Here is a 19827-nt window from a genome sequence, read left to right on the forward strand (position 1 = left end):
TTGAGGTTTTTCTTCAATCACACATGATTATTGCTTGCCTTTGGCAACACTTTTTTCTCCTAATAATATCAATGAAAAATTCAAATACGACGGTGGGGTTCAAAGCAAAATTCATGCGAAAAAGCTTACAATCATTAAAATAAAATTGAAGAAAACACAGAAGAGAATAAGCAAATCTGATGTTCAAGATTATTGTTTTCCATCCCAAGTAAAGGAGATTTTTTTATCAACTGTCAATTCTGTAACTTGCAACACTGAAGGTTAAACATTCTTGATTTGATCCATTTATACACTTTGATTTCAGATACATACAACGCATCCAATTATTTTAAAGACTAAATATTCTTTAGGGATAGACTAGGCAACTGATTTAATCCATGACTTTAAATCAGTTCATGCTATTTTGGCAAAGACTCGAAGCAATTTCAAGTCTATTTCGAAAGGGAGGGACTTAAAAAGCGGAGAGGAAAAGGTTCAGGGTGATTGCATAAAATGTTTAAATTTGAACTTCTGGAAATGAAAACCAGCTGAAAATGGATACTTCTGATTTATCCAGGCACAGCATTTTAGAGTCCTGAACAGGTAAGATTTTCCCATTTGATATAACCACAGATCTGTTACCACAAACCCTGTTACTCCAGGTCTTGCCTAGATTTCACTAGGGTTTAGAGCGCACATCTAGGAATCCACATATAGTGACCCCACCGTGAAAGCTCAAATGTTGGTAAAATGGGTGGAAGTGCCTCATATTCCTCACTGCAATTCTCCCAGGTAGGTTTGGGAAGAGATCCAGTGCTCACTGGGGGCAGGGAACGTGCCTGTTGCACTGCACTCTCCCAAGAGCTTAGTACAGTGCTGCACACACATCGACAAAGACCTACTGGACCCAAAACTGACTGGGGAAGGTCAAGAGCTTAAAGATTCCTCCTCCCTTAAGCTACACTCCAAAATTTTGCAGACCACCTTCCTGAAGCATTTCTTAACCTACATCTCTCCCCTCCTCCAAAATGCTCCAGCGGCTTCCTGTGTCCTCTGCAGGAAAGAAAAACTTCTCACAGTCAGCTTCCAGGCTCACCACCGCACCGAGGAGCCGCTCTCTTTTCATTCATTCCTTCATTCAATCGTATTTATTGAGCGCTTTTTCTGTTCTTCAGCAACTTGCTTCTCTGCTCCTCCCCAGCCCAACTTCTAGCTGTGCCTTGATCACCCTGTAACCCTGATTTAGAATTTCCTCGCGAATCCGCATTAAATGGAACACAGCTCAACCCCACATCCCAAGGCCCCCTAAAATCCCACCCCCAACCAGGAGGCCTTCCGGATTACCTTACCAGCTCCCTAAACTGTACAAATCCAGCGGCCAACTCTACCACTTAGGAACCTTTTTATGCCCTTATGCGATATTCATGTCATGTTTTCAATGATCTATTTTGACCTCTCTAGTTGTAAATATGCTTGTCCACCCTGTTAGAGTCCGAGCTTCTTAATAATGGCATTTATTAAGTGCTTACTATGTGCAAAGCACTGTTCTAAGCGCCGAGCACTGTTCTAAGCGCCGTTGTGGGCAAGCACCACATCACTCTCACATTCTCTTCGTCCCGAGCACCGATTGTGGTGCACTGCACCCAGTGGACACTCGAATGCGGAGGCTTCGGCGACCTCAGGACTGGGCCTAATTCATGCAGCAATCTGTGTACATCACGGGAGGAAGGGCGGGAACACGCTTGTGGAGGAAACCTTCAAACCAAAGAAACAATTCGCTCGCATATCACTATTTGGCATGGTTTGAGCATGTTCTATTAACTCTGACATCTCTTAGGATCCCAGCAAATCCTGGCATTATATTCATTTCCCGATGAAAATTCCATGCATTTATACCCTCTACCTGTCTGGTTGGTTACTTTCTGCTGAATAATACACTTTTTGTTTTGCCTTACGCGACACAACATCTGGTTACAATCCCATCCTGGCAAAAACAAGAATGTAAAAATTGTTAGGTGGCTAAAGTGCTCTGAATATTAATTTCCAAGTCTCACATTCAAGTCCGGAATACCGTGACTGAAAAGGAATCTGATATTTATTAACGTGACATAGAACAAGCAAGCCCTCATCTCACCACTGTTATCTCCATTTAATGAAAAGACACGACTTCATTTTAAAACTGAAGGATTTTGAGACGGGTTTGATTATCCATTTCTTCTAATACAATCTCTTAGTGGGCTGCTAGAGTAAGAAGTGAGGTTTTGACTGAAAAACAGGTATTTTTATTGCCGGCCCCAGATCAACAAATATATATATATATAAAAACAATAGCTATCCTTCTTTTAGAGTGGTACTATTGGGAATACATCATCATACCACGCTTCGCTATAGGAAACGAAGCCAAAGTCAGACAGTAAAATATATTTTGACGTCTTTCTTCCGGTAAAATTTCATACTCAGCATGGATGGAAACCGACCATATGTGGATGTTAAAAAGGAGTTACCATTGGAACAAGTGTTTAAGACCATGTTTAATTAAATAGGGAACCAAGATACAGTAATTGTGCCTGTACAGTAAAAGATTTGGGACTAAAGTCTGCCAGTGTTACTTAAAAGTGAGGGAAGTGGGAAAAAGCAAACATCTTTCCAGTCCTGATGCAGGGCAAAAATAAGTGAATAATGACAGGGACTTTGCGGTTCACTATAAAAAAAACGGCATACGCGTATTAAACCATTTTTGGAAATTCTCCGGATATACTTCTATTTCAATATATGATTCCATCTTCATCTTCTGAACTTCCCGATCCAAGATTAGGGATAAACGAATGGATGGAAATGGGACGAAAATTAAAAATATGAAAAGCAGTTCATTTAAACACGAAGAAGTCATTGCTACCGTCAGCCGCCCCTGCTGAGATACTATTTTTGTCGTATTGCCCTGTGAAGTTGCAGAAAGCAACCTCATCAAAGTGCATTTTTATTAGGACACTAAATCGGAAGTGTTGATTTGGTCTGCCATTGCACAGAGCAAGTTGCTAACCGGATTAATTAGATGCTTTTATAACAGGCTCCTCTGAAAGGTACTGTAACTAATATAGTGAGTTGAGAATCAGACTGGGGATGCAGTGGCGTGCACATGAGTGCAGAATCAGACTGGGGATGCAGTGGCATGCGAACGCGGGCTGCAGACCTGAACCCCAAGCCTAGCATCTTGATTTCTGGAGTGGCCTTAACTTGCTCTTACTTCTCGGTGCTTCGAAATCGGCTCTACAATCCAGCTGTTACTCAGAATCCGGTTAGCTTCCCCGATGCACTCCCAACATCCATCCATCTGAACTCCCACGTCCATCCATCCGAACTCCCACGTCCACGTCCATCCATCCTAACTCCCACGTCCATCCGTCCGAACTCCCACGTCCATCCATCCCCTGCCCAAGACCTGACCTCCAGTTATAGGGAGCGGCTGAGCACAGCTCTGCCACTCGCCTGCCGCGTTCCCTCGGACTGGTCGCTGAACTTTTCCCTGCCTCAGTTTCCCCATCTGGAATATGGGCAACAAATCCTACACCCGCCTACTTATAGACTATGGGCCACATGTGTTGACGGGGACCTTGTCCAATTTGACTCTCTGGCATCTATCCCAGTACAGCGCTTGGCACATACAGAGTAAGCCCTCGACAAGTACCACAGTGATTAGGCATCCGTCCCGTCATTTATTGTTTCCCTTTGCTTTTAGCTTGAAGATGGTTGTTGTCTGAGAAAAAAACAAAACGCTGCCAATTCTAAATATCTTTTGAAGAGCGAGTGCGGGGGTGGAGAGGAGGAATGAGAGGTAGAGAAAAGAAAACGTTAAAGCAAATATGGGACACAAACAGCACTCGGCACTGTGCGGAAGAAAAGCACGCGGACGTGAAACAGATGAGAGAAAAATAATATACTCTGCAAGCGGTTTCAGCTGTAACGGTAACCCTTCGACTGACGAATTGACTAGTTCACCTATGAATTAAATCCACCGATACTAGGACTACAGGTAAAAGCCCCGAATAAACTACTCTGTTCAAAAATGGAACTTCCAGAAGATTTGAGAAAATAGAGTAAAAAAGCATGTTCACTTAGCTTCTCAGCTAAATCCATTCTTTATGGCCCCCAGTATTTAAGCTATCATGGATTAAAGCCATGAAAATAAAAATTTCAATTTGAAATTTTATTAGCATGTCACTAAGATGGTCAATAAACATCAACACTGTAGATTTTGTTGACATACTTGGAAAATGCTCTGGTTTTTTTTTTCTTTTCTCCCTTATTCCACCCTCCCTCCTCCCTGCCCAGTCCATTAATACTTGCATGTTAGGACAAGCCAAACTAAACATACTGGCTATGTTGTCGCTGTAATGCTGGTTTCTGGAATGTTTCCACGATGACCACCACCCCCCTCCCCCCTCTCCCCACCCACACACAGGCCCTCCACCCGTGTCTCCTTTCTTTTGGAACTCAGTCCGGGGGCTGCACTCTGGAAATGGGGCAGGCGTCCTTAAAGAAATCTGAGCTCAGGTAACCTTGTTCCCATCCGGGAGCACAGTGAGGAAAACGCCGTTGTGCTTCTCCGCTTAGGGCCCCAAAGTTGCTTCCAAACAACAACAACCACCACACAAAAAAGCAAACCACCCCCAAATCTGCCCCACTTGAAAGCTTTGGCCAAAAAGGAGGTCCCCGGCTTGTTCTGCCTGCAGATGCTAGCAGCGGCCTGGAAAAGAAAGCGAGGCCATTAGCAGAATGTCAAGGGTCCAGATGGAGGCGAACACACCTGGCACGAGGAGCAGGGAGCCGGGAAAGCCTCGCTGGGCAGAGCGACAGGCTCGGGATGAAAGGGACAGGTAGAAAGACTGGCATGTTTAAATACAGGCCTATCGCCTCTACTCTGCTGTGCTCTTCTGAGCTTTGAGTCCAGCGCTCTGGCTTTTAGCCCAGTGCTCTGCACACGGTGAGCACTCAATCAATACCAATGATCGACGGGTGGATCCTGAGACCCAGAGCTTGTGGGTGAGCAGTCAGCTGGCACCACCAGCCTCGGCAGGACACCGTAGGAGAGGGTGAGGAGCGGCCCAGAGGCAGAAAGAGAAGGAGGAAGAGAGAGCTGAGAATGGGAGACCAAGACCCAGGTAGCGGAGCCGGAGGAGGAGGAACGGGGCTCAGACGAGACGCGCTTTGTACAGTGCTCTGCACACAGTAAGCGCTCGATGATTACGACTGAATGAAAACCAGTGGGGGCAGGGAAACGACGGAGTGGACAAAGGATGTACCCAAGTTATCCAAAGGAAACCCAGGGAGACAGACATTAAGCCAGACAGAAACCACGAAAACAGTTCTAGAGGAAAACTCAGAAGCCCAGAGGCCCGGGTGCTCCGACACCCTGACAGACGGTTACGTTTTATTGAAAAATAGAATTGTTCGCCTGGGGGGAAGGCTCTCCTTGACCCTCGTTAGAGATGACCCCGGTTTTAGAAAGACTCCTCGATCAAGGACACGGCGGGGGGGCGGGGGGGATGATGGTTAAAAGGGAAAGGGGAGAGTGGAGAAGGGCTACCCCCCTCACCCTGATCCGCTATCTTTTTTGGGGGCCGCGGGCCTGCCCGTTGGACATAGGATGAGGGCTCTCGCCATGGTGCTCCTTGGTACTACTGTCTGAGCGCCTCCCCAGCACCTTCCTCCCTGTCCCTCTCTTTTCCTAGGGGACCCGGGATCGGTCCCCTGGGTGGCTCCGGGTGTCTTTCCGCCCCTTCCCCAATAACCGCCACCCCAACCCAGCCCCATCCCCAACCCTTCCCAATTGGGGACTGTGGAAGCTGGCACAGTGGAACTCCCTGGAGGGGCTCTCCTAGCGGGGCTGGGGTGGGGGGAAGCTGGTAGCAGTCCTCCACCTTTCATTCCCCCCACTGATACCCCCCACCCCTACCCCATACACACACAATCCCACACCTTGGCGTTTGCCCTTGCTTCCTCCTTTCCCCCAGCTCCAGACACATTCCCTTGCCCAAGCTCCTAATCTTGAACGCGTAAGAGGGCATCCCAATCGCCCCTTCCCTTAGAGCAGCCTCCGAGTGTCTGGCCCATGTCCGCAGAGGCAAGCTACAAGGGGGGTTGGGGAAAAGAGGGGGTGAGGGGGCAGGGAGGGAGGTTGTCAGAGAGCTGGACATGAGATTTGGGGGGGGGGGAAGGTGAGGAGGGAGAGGGACAGGGAGAGGGAGGTTGTCAGAGATGGACATGAGATTGGGAGGGGAAAGTGAGGAGGAAGAGGGAAGGAGAGATGGAGGGAAGTTGTCAGAGATGGACATGAGATTGGGAGGGGAAAGTGAGGAGGAAGAGGGACAGAGAGATGGAGGGAAGTTGTCAGAGATGGACATGATATTTGGGAGGGGAAAGGGTGAGGAGGGAGAGGGACAGGGAGAGGGAGGTTGTCAGAGATGGACATGAGATTGGGAGGGGAAAGTGAGGAGGAAGAGGGACGGAGAGATGGAGGGAAGTTGTCAGAGATGGACATGAGATTTGGGAGGGGAAAGGTGAGGAGGGAGAGGGACAGGGAGAGGGAGGGAGGTTGTCAGGGAGCTGGACAGGAGATCTTGGCGGGGGAGGGAGAGGAGGGAGAGGGACAGAGAGAGGAAGGGAGGTTGTCAGGGGTAGACATGAGAATTGGGAGGGGAAGGGTGAAGAGGGAGAGGGACAGAGACAGAAAGGTAAGTTGTCAGAGATGGACATGAGATCTGGGAGGGGAAGGGAGAGGGATGGGGAAGGGAAGGGAGGTTGTCAGAGATGGACGTGAGATCCGAGAGGAGGGAGAGAGACAGGTAGAGGGAGGGAGGTTGTCAGAGATGGACCTGAGATCTGGGAAGGGAAAAGTGAGGAGGGAGAGGGACAGGGAGTGGGACGTTGTCAGAGAGCAGGACATGAGATCTGGGAGGGGAAGAGAGAGGAGGGAGAGGGACGGGGAAAGGGAGGGAGGTTGTCAGAGATGGACTTGAGATCCGAGAGGAGGGAGAGGGACAGGTGGAGGGAGGTTGTCAGAGATGGACCTGAGATCTGAGAGGAGGGAGAGGGACGGGGAGAGGAAGGGAGGTTGCCAGAGACGGACATGAGATCTGAGAGGAGGGAAGGGGACGGGGAGAGGGAGGGAGGTTGTCAGAGATGGACGTGAGATCTGAGAGGAGGGAGAGGGACAGGTGGAGGGAGGTTGTCAGAGATGGACCTGAGATCTGAGAGGAGGGAGAGGGATGGGGAGAGGAAGGGAGGTTGCCAGAGACGGACATGAGATCTGAGAGGAGGGAAGGGGACGGGGAGAGGGAGGGAGCCTGTCAGAGATGGACGTGAGATCTGAGAGGAGGGAGAGAGACGGGGAGAGGGAGGGAGGTTGTCAGAGAGGGACGTGAGATCTGAGAGGACGGACGGGGAGAGGGAGGGAGGTTGTCAGAGATGGAGGCGAGGTCTGGGAGGAGGGAGAGGGCCGGAGACGGGGAGGTTGTCGGGGATGGGCACGAGATTCGGGAGGGCGAGCCGGACATGAGATCTTGGACGAGGGGGGTCCAGTCCTCCCCCGGGCTAGTCCTTGGCCCTGAGCCGATGTTCCCGGTCCTGGATGAGCCTGAGGCGTCCCCCGGCGTCTATCCGTCGCTTCTCGCGGATGAGGTCCTCCAGGCGGTGGAAGCAGGCGGTGTGGACGCGGGCGTCCCCGCGGCGGTGGGCGCGGAGGCAGTAGCGGCTGGGCGCGGCGGGGGGCGGGCCGGCGGCGGCGGCGGCGGCGGGGTCCCGGGCGCGGGGGGGCCGGCCCTCGCCGCCGGCCTTGAACTCGCGCTTGCCGAAGCGGCACCAGGCGGCGAAGCTCTCGGAGTCGGCCCAGCAGATCTCGTCGCGGCGCAGGCCCAGGTGTCCGCTGGCGTTCTGCACCACCAGCTCGGCCACCAGCGGGGGGAAGCGGTACCAGCCGGTGACCAGGCGGCCCACGCGGCCGGCCCCGGCCTCGGCCAGCCGGTCCTGGCGGATCTGGCCCCGCAGCAGGTGCACGATCTGCCCCCCGCCCACGTAGACGGCCCAGTGCGGGGGCTCCGGCCGCTCCCCCGGCTCCGCCGGCTCCCCCGGCCGCAGCAGCAGCTCCAGCAGGTCCCCCGGCCGGCACAGGTCCTGCAGGGCGGCCACCGGGTGGACGCTGAGGTCGGCCCCCAGCGGGCCCCCGATGGCCTTGGAGAAGATGCACTCGTCCCCCCTGAAGGCGGAGAACTGCGTCTCCCGGGGGTCCGGCGGCTGCAGGGGCCGCAGGCCGCACCCGGGGGCCGGGGGGCTCGGGAGGGCCCTCCCCGGGCCCCAGTGATGCTGCTGCATCTGCTGCTGCTGCTGCTGCTGCTGCTGCTGCTGCTGCTGCTGCTGCTCCTCCGCCTCCTCCTCCTCCTCGTCCGAGAAGAAGTAGGCCACCCCGACGCGCAGCTCGTCCGGCTCCACCCCCGACGGGTCCCCCGTGGGCAGCTCGCTGTAGTTGAGCCGGGTGATGCGGTCCAGCTGGTTGCCCATCAAGGACCGGGCGAGGCCCCGGGCCCCGGGCGCTGCGGGGCGGCCCGGTCGGGGAGAAGGAGGGCGGGGTGGGGGGGAAAAGAAAGGACAAAACGGGAAGAAAACAGATAAATCACACCTGCCAATGGCAACAATCAATCGATCGTATCTACTGAGCGCTTACTATGTGCAGAGCGCTGGACTGAGCGCTTGGGAAGTCCAGATTGGCAACCTATAGAGACAGTCATCATCATCATCCATCGTATGAGCGCTTACTGTGTGCAGAGCGCTGGACTGAGAGCTTGGGAAGTCCAAATTGGCAACCTATAGAGACAGTCATCATCGTCATCCATCGTATGAGCGCTTACCGTGTGCAGAGCACTGGAGTAAGCGCTTGGGAAGTCCAAATTGGCAACCTATAGAGACAGTCATCATCGTCATCCATCGTATTTATTGAGCGCTTACCGTGTGCAGAGCGCTGGACTAAGCGCTTGGGAAGTCCAAATTGGCAACCTATAGAGACAGTCATCATTATCATCCATCGTATTTATTGAGTGCTTACTGTGTGCAGAGCGCTGGACTAAGCACTTGGGAAGTCCAAATTGGCAACCTATAGAGGCAGTCATCATCATCATCAATCGTATTTATTGAGCGCTTACTGTGTGCAGAGCACTGGACTGAGTGCTTGGGAAGTCCAAATTGGCAACCTATAGAGACAGTCATCATCATCATCCATCGTATTTATTGAGCGCTTACCGTGTGCAGAGCGCTGGACTAAGCGCTTGGGAAGTCCAAATTGGCAACCTATAGAGACAGTCATCATCATCATCAATCGTATTTATTGAGTGCTTACTATGTGCAGAGCACTGGACTAAGCGCTTGGGAAGTCCAAATTGGCAACCTATAGAGACAGTCATCATCATCGTCAATCGTATTTATTGAGCGCTTACTGTGTGCAGAGCACTGGACTGAGCGCTTGGGAAGTCCAAATTGGCAACCTATAGAGACAGTCATCATCGTCATCCATCGTATTTATTGAGCGTTTACCGTGTGCAGAGCGCTGGACTAAGCGCTTGGGAAGTCCAAATTGGCAACCTATAGAGGCAGTCATCATCATCATCAATCGTATTTATTGAGCGCTTACTGTGTGCAGAGCACTGGACTGAGCGCTTGGGAAGTCCAAATTGGCAACCTATAGAGACAGTCATCATCATCATCCATCGTATTTATTGAGCGCTTAACCGTGTGCAGAGCGCTGGACTAAGCGCTTGGGAAGTCCAAATTGGCAACCTATAGAGACAGTCATCATCATCATCAATCGTATTTATTGAGTGCTTACTATGTGCAGAGCACTGGACTAAGCGCTTGGGAAGTCCAAATTGGCAACCTATAGAGACAGTCATCATCATCGTCAATCGTATTTATTGAGCGCTTACCGTGTGCAGAGCGCTGGACTAAGCGCTTGGGAAGTCCAAATTGGCAACCTATAGAGACAGTCATCATCATCGTCAATCGTATTTATTGAGCGCTTACCGTGTGCAGAGCGCTGGACTAAGCGCTTGGGAAGTCCAAATTGGCAACCTATAGAGACAGTCATCATCATCATCCATCGTATTTATTGAGCGCTTACTGTGTGCAGAGCACTGGACTAAGCGCTTGGGAAGTCCAAATTGGCAACACATAGAGACAGTCATCATCGTCATCCATCGTATTTATTGAGCGCTTACTGTGTGCAGAGCACTGGACTAAGCGCTTGGGAAGTACAAATTGGCAACACATAGAGACAGTCATCATCATCATCAATCGTATGAGCGCTTACTGTGTGCAGAGCACTGGACCAAGCGCTTGGGAAGTCCAAATTGGCAACCTATAGAGACAGTCATCATCGTCATCAATCGTATTTATTGAGCGCTTACTGTGTGCAGAGCGCTGGACTAAGCGCTTGGGAAGTCCAAATTGGCAACATATAGAGATAGTCATCATCGTCATCAATCGTATTTATTGAGCGCTTACTGTGTGCAGAGCGCTGGACTAAGCGCTTAGGAAGTCCAAATTGGCAACCTGTAGAGACAGTCATCATCATCATCCATCGTATTTATTGAGTGCTTACTGTGTGCAGAGCACTGGACTAAGCGCTTGGGAAGTGCAAATTGTCAACCTATAGAGACAGTCATCATCATCATCAATCGTATTGAGCGCTTACTGTGTGCAGAGCACTGGACTAAGCGCTTGGGAAGTGCAAATTGGCAACCTATAGAGACAGTCATCGTCATCATCAATCGTATTGAGCGCTTACTATGTGCAGAGCACTGGACTAAGCGCTTGGGAAGTACAAGTTGGCAACCTATAGAGACAGTCATCATCATCATCAATCGTATTTACTGAGCGCTTACTGTGTGCAGAGCGCTGGACTGAGCACTTGGGAAGTCCAAATTGGCAACCTATAGAGACAGTCATCATCATCATCCATCGTATTTATTCAGCACTTACTGTGTGCAGAGCGCTGGACTAAGCGCTTGGGAAGTACAAATTGGCAACCTATAGAGACAGTCATCATCATCGTCAATCATATTTATTCAGCGCTTACTGTGTGCAGAACACTGGACTAAGCGCTTGGGAAGTACAAGTTGGCAACATATAGAGACAGTCATCATCATCATCAATCATATTTATTGAGCGCTTACTGTGTGCAGAGCACTGGACTAAGCGCTTGGGGAGTCCAAATTGGCAACACATAGAGACAGTCATCATCATCATCAATCGTATTTATTGAGCGCTTACTGTGTGCAGAGCACTGGACTAAGAGCTTGGGAAGTCCAAATTGGCAACACATAGAGACAGTCATCATCATCATCAATCGTATTTATTGAGCGCTTACTGTGTGCAGAGCACTGGACTAAGCGCTTGGGAAGTGCAAATTGGCAACATATAGAGACAGTCATCATCATCATCAATCGTATTTATTGAGTGCTTACTGTGTGCAGAGCACTGGACTGAGCGCTTGGGAAGTACAAATTGGCAACACATAGAGACGGTCCCTACGCAACAGTGGGCTCACAGTTTAAAAGGGGGAGACAGAGAACAAAACCAAACCTACTAACAAAATAAAATAAATAGAATAGATATGCACAAGTAAAATAAATAAATAAATAAATAGAGTAATAAATATGTACAAACATATATACATATGTACAGGTGCTGTGGGGAAGGGAAGGAGGTAAGATGGGAGGATGGAGGGGGGAAGAGGGGGAGAGGAAGGAAGGGGCTCAGTCTGGGAAGGCCTCCTGGAGGAGGTGAGCTCTCAGTAGGGCCTTGAAGGGAGGAAGAGAGCTAGCTTGGCGGATGGGCAGAGGGAGGGCATTCCGGGCCCGGGGGATGACGTGGGCCGGGGGTCGATGGCGGGACAGGCGAGAAAGAGGTACAGTGAGGAGATTAGCGGCGGAGGAGCGGAGGGTGCGGGCTGGGCTGGAGAAGGAGAGAAGGGAGGTGACGTAGGAGGGGGCGAGGTGATGGACAGCCTTGAAGCCCAGGGTGAGGAGTTTCTGCCTGATGCAATGATGCAACAGTAATGATGATGACCTTGTAACCTCCCCAGCGCTTAGAACATTGCTTCGCACACAGTGGGCGCTTAATAGAGAAGCAGCGTGGCTCAGGGGAAAGAGCCCCGGCTTTGGAGTCTGAGGTCAGGGGTTTCCCGGCTCCACCACAAGTCTGCTGTGTGACCTTGGGCAAGTCACTTAACTTCTCTGAGCCTCGGTGACCTCATCTGTAAAACTGGGGATTAATAATAATGATGGCATTTATTAAGCACTTACTAATGTGCAAAGCACTGTTCTAAGCGCTGGGGAATTTACAAGGTGCTCAGGCTGTCCCACGTGGGGCTCGCAGTCTTAATCCCATTTTACAGAGAAGGTAACTGAGGCCCAGAGAAGTGAACTGACTTGCCCAAAGTCACACAGCTGACCAGTGGCAGAGCCGGGAGTTGAACCGATGACCTCTGACTTCAAAGCCCGGGCTCTTTCCGCTGAGCCCCACGTGGGACAACTTGATCACACTGGATCCCCCCCCCCCAGCGCTTAGAACAGTGCTTTGCACATAGCGCTTAACAAATGCCATCATCATTATTATTATTATTAATAAGTGCCATCATCATCATCATCAAGCGCTTACTATGTGCAGAGCAATCAATCAGTCAATCGTATTTATCGAGCTCTTACTGTGTGCGGAGCACTGTACTAAGCGCTTGGGAAGTGCAAGTTGGCAACATAGAGAGACGGTCCCTACCCAACAGTGGGCTCGCAGTCTAAAAGGGGGAGACGGAGAACAAAACCAAACATACTAATAAAATAAATGGAATAGATATGTACAAGTAAACTAAATAAATAAATAGAGTAATAAATATGTACAGGCATATATACATATACGCCGGGGAGGATACGAGGTGATCAGGTTGTCCCACGGGGGGCTCACAACCGAAGCCCAGAGAAGTGAAGTGTCTTGCCCAAAGTCACACGGCTGACAATTGGCGGAGCCGGAATTGGAACCCATGACCTCTGACTCCAAAGCCCGGGCTCTGGGAAGCAGCGTGGCTCGGTGGAAAGAGCCCGGGCTTGGGAGTCAGAGGTCTTCGGTTCAAATCCCGGCTCCGCCGCTTGTCAGCCGTGTGACCTTGGGCAAGTCACTTTTAACTTCTCTGGGCCTCAGTTCCCTCATCTGGAAAATGGGGATGAAGACTGTGAGCCCCACGTGGGACAACCTGATCGCCCTGTAAACTCCCCGGCGCTTAGAACGGTGCTTTGCACATAGTAAGCGCTTAATAAAGGTCATTATTATTATTAGAGAAGCAGCGGGGCTCAGTGGAAAAGAGCACGGGCTTTGGAATTAGAGGTCTTCGGTTCAAATCCCGGCTCCGCCACTTGTCAGCCGTGTGACCTTGGGCAAGTCACTTTTAACTTCTCTGGGCCTCAGTTCCCTCATCTGGTAAATGGGGATGAAGACTGTGAGCCCCACGTGGGACAACTTGTTCACCTTGTATCCCCCCCAGCGCTTAGAACAGTGCTCTGCACATAGTAAGCGCTTAATAAAGGCTATTATTATTATTATTATTAGAGAAGCAGCGGGGCTCAGTGGAAATGATCGCGGGCTTGGGAGTCAGAGGTCGTCGGTTCAAATCCCGGCTCCGCCGCTTGTCAGCCGTGTGACCTTGGGCAAGTCACTCAACTTCTCTGGGCCTCAGTTCCCTCATCTGGAAAATGGGGTTGAAGACTGTGAGCCCCCCGTGGGACAACCTGATCGCCTTGCAAACTCCCCAGCGCTTAGAACAGTGTTTTGCACATAGTAAGCACTTAATAAAGGCCATTATTATTATTAGAGAAGCAGCGGGGCTCAGTGGAAAAGAGCACGGGCTTGGGAGTTAGAGGTCATGGGTTCAAATCCCGGCTCCACCAATTGTCAGCTGTGTTGACTTTTTGGGCAAGTTACTTCACTTCTCTGGGCCTCAGTTAGCTCATCTGTAAAATGGGACTTGAGACTGTGAGCCCCATGTGGGACAACCTGATCGCCTTGTAAACTCTCCAGCGCTTAGAACAGTGCTTTACACATAGTAAGCGCTTAAGAAATGACATTATTGTTATTATTATTATCTGCTAGGGACCGTCTCTATATGAGCCCGCTGTTGGGTAGGGACCGTCTGTATATGTTGCCAACTTGTACTTCCCAAGCGCTCAGTCCAGTGCTCTGCACACAGTAAGCGCTCAATAAATACGATTGAATGAATGAATGAATAATCAACTTGTACTTCCCAAGCGCTCAGTCCAATGCTCTGCACGCAGTAAGCGCTTAATAAAGGCCATTATTATTATTAGAGAAGCAGCATGGCTCAGTGGAAAAGAGCACGGGCTTGGGAGTCAGAGGTCTTCGGTTCAAATCCCGGCTCCGCCGCTTGTCAGCCGTGTGACCTTGGGCAAGTCACTCAACTTCTCTGGGCCTCAGTTCCCTCATCCGGAAAATGGGGTTGAAGACTGTGAGTCCCCCGTGGGACAACCTGATCGCCTTGGAAACTCCCCAGCGCTTAGAACAGTGCTTTGCATATAGTAAGCGCTTAAGAAATGCCATTATTATTATTATTATTATTGTTATTATTAGCGGCTAGGGACCGTCTCTATATGAGCTCGCTGTTGGGTAGGGACCGTCTCTATATGTTGCCAACTTGTACTTCCCAAGCGCTCAGTACAGTGCTCTGCACACAGTCAGCGCTCAATAAATACGATTGAATGAATGAATGAATATCCAACTTGTACTTCCCAAGCTCTCAGTCCAGTACTCTGCACGCAGTCAGCGCTCAATAAATACGATTGAATGAATGAATGAATATCCAACTTGTACTTCCCGAGCGCTCAGTCCAACGCTCTGCACGCAGTAAGCGCTCAATAAATACGATTGAATGAATGAATGAATATCCAACTTGTACTTCCTAAGCGCTCAGTCCAGTGCTCTGCACGCAGTAAGCGCTCAATAAATACGATTGAATGAACGAACGAATGAATATAGCCATCCCCCACCCCGCCGAGTCAGAGTTTCCCCAGCCTTCCTCCGGACCACCGTCACCATAGTAGCGTGTGCCATTTCTTAACAACAACAACAATAATAATAACAAATAATAATGATGATGATGATGGTATTTGTTAAGCGCTTACTATGTTCTAAGCGCCGGGGAGGTGACAGAGTGATCAGGTTGTCCCACGGTGGGGGGGGGGGGCTCACAGTCTTCATCCTCATTTTACAGATGAGGTTACTGAGGCCCAGAGTCGGGATTTGAACCCATGACCCCTGACTCTCAAGCCCGGGCTCTTTCCACTGAGCCCCAATGCTTCTCTAATAACAATAATAAGAATGATGATGATGATAGTGATGGTATTTGTTACTATGTGCCAAGCGCTGGGGTAGATACAAGGTCAGCGGGTTGTCCCCCACGGGGCTCGCAGTCTTCATCCCCATTTGACAGATGAGGGGCCTGAGACCCGGAGACGTGAAGTGACTTGCCCAAGGTCACCCAGCTGACAAGAGGCGGAGCCGGGATGAGGACCCCTGACCGCCAAGGCTCTTACCACCGAGACACGCTGCTTCTCCCCCCTCCCCCCACCCTGCTTAAGCGCTGACACTGTGCGCTAAACTCTGGGGCTTAATCAGACCTCAAGCAAAATCACCGCCCTCGTCTTCCCCCCTCTACCCTCGCCACCTCGCCCAGGCAAAGCTTCCAGGAGCGGGCTCCGCTCCACCTCTCCATCCCTCCACCCTCATCATCATCATCATCATCATCATTCGTATTTATTGAGCGCTTACTATGTGCAGAGCACTGTACTAAGCGCTTGGCAAGTACAAATTGGCAACACATAGAGACAGTCCCTACCCAACAGTGGGCTCACAGTCTAAAAGGGGGAGGCAGAGAACAAAACCAAACATACTAACAAAATAAAATAAATAGAATAGATATGTACAAGTAAAATAAATGAATAAATAGAGTAATAAATATGTACAAACATATATACATATATACAGGTGCTGTGGGGAAGGGAAGGAGGTAAGAAGGGGGGATGGAGAGGCCCTTCTCCCAGCCGGTCTCTCTTGGCAGGACCCTTCCTCCGGCGTTGGAAAGGAGAGAAAGGTAATCATGATATAATAATGACGGCGTTGGTTGAGCGCTGACTATGTGCGAAGCACTCCTCTAAGGTACCCCGAAAAAGGATCAGCCGGGAGACCGCACGCCCCTCATTCCTCCAATCCTATTTATTGAGCGCCTGCGGTGTGCAGAGCACTGGACTAAGCGCTTGACCCTCGTCGGCCTCTCCCGGTGGGAGGGGATGGAGGGTGGGGATGGGGAGGAGGCCACCGTCCGACCTGCCCGAAATGCGAGGAAAAAAGGAAGAAAAGGCGCAGGGAGCGGCAGGAGATAAAAATCTGAAATAAAGCCGTGGGATGTCCGCAGGAGGCAGGAGTCGGGGGAGAGGGAGGTGGGCGCCGTGGGATGGGGTTTGCGAGGAAAGTCCCCGCCTGGAGAGTTAAACTCAAACTGTCCAGAGCTCTGGGCTTTCCTGCTCACCGGGCCCTCGGCTGCAAAATGCCCCTTTATCTCTTGCCTGCCTCTCTCACTCTCCTCCTTCCTTCCCTTCCGACTCCTGTCGCCTCCTTCGCCCGAAAAACGAGAAAATCCTGCCGTTTAACAAGGGAGGGAGGAGCCTTTTGCCTCCGGCCCATTGCTCACAAACACACCGGCCCTGAAACGGCAAAAAGAAAGGGGGGATTGTTTCCTTGTTGTTGTTTTTTTTTTTTGGGGGGGGGGGGTTCCAGAAATGACTACCACCACCACCACCATCGCCAGGTCAAAAAAATCAGACCGAAGGAGAGAGGGGAAAACCAAAGGGAGCAAAACCCCCAAAGAACAAACCGGTGCCTCTCCGTACCCGTGATCTCCCCGCTCCTGGAAACGCAAAACTCCTTTTAAAGTCTTCCCGTCCCCATCGGTACTGCGGAGGTGAAGGCGTCCTCCCTGGCGTTTGAGCCCGCTCTTTCTGCCGGTGCTGCTGCTGCTTGGGTGCCGGTACTACTGCTTGGACGCCGGTTCGCCTCTGCCACCACCACAAGTGATGTGATTTTGGGGGGCCAAGCGCGCCCCTCTCCAATGCGCCCCTCTCCAACGCGCCCCTCTTCACTGCGCCCCGGCCCGGGCTTCTTTGGGTGGCCGTCCTCTCCGGCTCTGGACTGGACTCCCCCCCGGCCAGCCCCGACCAGAGAGGCGATGCTAAGTAGCAGCCACCCCCAGCTCCAAAACCCGCCCCGCGCGGTGCTCATTGGCTGGACCTCTCCCCTCCCCACGCTGGAGCCTTAGCTTTGGGGTGTCAATCGCGGGGACAGAGTCCACACGTTCAGTTGGGTGTCTCCTGCCATTCCCCCACCCATCCTCCCCTTCCTCCCCTCATCCCTTCCCGCACACACGGGGCTCCTCCACCGAGCCCGGCGGAGGGGTGGTTTCCCCCAGACCAGGGAGAGGCAGAAATACCAGGCAGCAGGTTCCCCTGTGCCGTGAAGCTGCTGCCATCGTCCTGCCTTTTCTCTCCCGCTGGTGCTGGGAGCCCGGCTGAGATGACACAGGCCGCGAAGCCGATTGGAATCACACCCCGATTGTCGCCCCATCGAAGCGTGAATAGTAGGGGGTACGGTCCTCATTTCTTCCACCTGGCTGCGGAGCATCTTCGAGAGATGATAAAGCGTTCTCACTTGGGCGCGCATCCCTCATTTTTCTATCGTCTGGCCCCCCTCTAGACGTTAAGCTCCCGGCGGACAGGGAACGAATAGGCCGACTCGTATTGTTGGTTGTATTGTATTGTATTGTTGGTTGTATTGTACTCTCCCCGGCATTTACTGCCCTGCTTCACCCACAGGAAACAAGCGCTCACTTTGTACAGGGCTCTGCACACCATAAGCGCTCAATAAATACGAGCGAATGGATGTGTAATGTGATTATTCTAGGCAGAATTTCAGGTAGGATAGGATTCGGGTGATTTCCGTTGAATTGTGTAGATGCCTGAGACTCAGTCCTTATTTCTCTACAAGTTTTCCCATCTCCCTCCTACACTCATCAATCAATCATAATGATCTCCCCCCTTTTAGACTGTGAGCCCACTGTTGGGTAGGGACTGTCTCTATATGTTGCCAGTGTGTACTTCCCAAGCGCTTAGTACAGTGCTCTGCACATAGTAAGCGCTCAATAAATACGATTGATGATGATGATGATGATCGAGCGCTTACTACGTGGAGAGCATTCATGCATTCATTCAATCGTATTCATTGAGCGCTCACTGTGTGCAGAGCACTGTACTAAGCGCTTGGGAGGTACAAGTTGGCAACATATAGAGATGGTACCTACCCAGCAACGGGCTCACAGTCTAGAAGGGGGAGACAGACAACAAAACAAAACATTGGGACAGGTGTCAAGTGGTCAGGACAAACAGAATTAAAGCTAAATAGAATTAAAGCTAAATTTAATACACAGCGCTTAATTAAAATAATTAATTAATTAAATACAGAGCACTGTATTAAGTACTCGGGAGAGCACAGTATAACAATATAACAGACACATTTCCTGTCTACAATGAGCTGACTGTCTAGAGGGGGGAATAGGCATTCCTACAAGTAAATAAATCACGGATAGGTACAAAAGTACTTCGGGGTTGAGGGAGGGTGAATAAAGGAAGCAAATCAATGACGATGCAGAAAGGACTGGGAGCAAAGGAAATGTGGGCTTATCGAGTTGTACCTTCAGGAAGGTTTTGAGGGTGGGGAGAGTAATTGTCGAGTATGAAAAGGAAGGGTGTTATAGGCCAAGAAGCAGGATGTGGGCTAGAAGCTGGCATCGAGATCGAGGTATAGTGAGTAGACTGGCATTGGAGGAGCAAAGTGTGTGGGCTGCAGAGTGGGAGAGTAGTGAGGTGAGTTTGGAGGGGGCAAGGTGATTGAGCACTTTAAAGCTGAAGGTAAGGACTTTCTTTTTGTTGAGGAGGTTCCTGAGAAGAAGGGAAACACCATACCGAGTATTTTTTTTTATATAGAAAAATGATCCAGGCGGCAGAGTGAAGTATGGACTGGAGCTGGGAGAGATAAGAGGCGGGGAGGTCAGCAGCGAGGTTGATACAGTAATCAAGATGGGATAGGATGAGTGCTTGGGTTAAGGAGGTAGCAGTTTGGAGGGAGAGGAAAGGGGAGCTTTCAGTGACGTGGTGAAGGTTGGATGGATAGGATTTTTTGATAGATTGAATATGTGGGTTGAATGAGAGAGAGGAGTCAAAGATAATGTCAAGGTCATGGACTTGTGAGACAAGAAGGATGGTTGTGCCGTCTATAGCGATGGGAGAGTCGGCTGGTGGACAGGGCTTGGGTGGGAAGATTAGGAGTTCCGTTTTGGACACGTTAAGTTTGAGGTGTTGGCGGGACACCCCGAGTAAAGATGTCTTGAAGGCAGGAGGAAATGCAAGACTGCAGAGAAGGGGAGAGATCAGGACTGGCGATGTAAATTTGGGAATCGGTCATAGGGAATGGTAGTTCATTCATTCAATCATTCCCTTATATTTATTGAGTGCTGAGTGCGTGCAAAGCACTGTCCTACATTGCAGCACTTCTTGTCCTGTACCGGCATTAGATATTTCCTTCGAGTGGTGTAGGTTTTCTGGCTGGATTCATTTTAATTTACGTGAAAGAGATCATTATCAGTTTCTGTGCCCCCCTCAACCCTCGCGTAAGCTCACAGTCACTTGACCCAACACC

At 50.7% G+C, this 19827-nt stretch overlaps 1 protein-coding gene across 1 annotated transcript; it reads right to left on the reverse strand.

Annotated features, from left to right (window-relative positions):
- Nucleotides 1-7382: 7382 nt before the first annotated feature.
- On the reverse strand, nt 7383-17241 carry LRATD1 (LRAT domain containing 1). Its single transcript, XM_038749470.1, has 2 exons — nt 16971-17241; nt 7383-8564 (listed from the first exon to the last, which is right to left on the reverse strand). Exon 2 carries the CDS (start codon nt 8530-8532, stop codon nt 7570-7572), a length of 963 nt encoding a protein of 320 aa, XP_038605398.1. The 5' UTR covers nt 8533-8564; nt 16971-17241; the 3' UTR covers nt 7383-7569.
- Between the last annotated feature and the right edge of the window lie 2586 nt (nt 17242-19827).

The sequence above is a fragment of the Tachyglossus aculeatus genome, chromosome 1, assembly GCF_015852505.1.
Source record: "Tachyglossus aculeatus isolate mTacAcu1 chromosome 1, mTacAcu1.pri, whole genome shotgun sequence".
Taxonomy (NCBI): Eukaryota; Metazoa; Chordata; class Mammalia; order Monotremata; family Tachyglossidae; genus Tachyglossus; species Tachyglossus aculeatus.

Coding starts and splice junctions, on each gene's coding strand:
- LRATD1 (XM_038749470.1), bottom strand. CDS start 8,532: ATGGGCAACCAGCTGGACCGCATCACCCGGCTCAACTACAGCGAGCTG.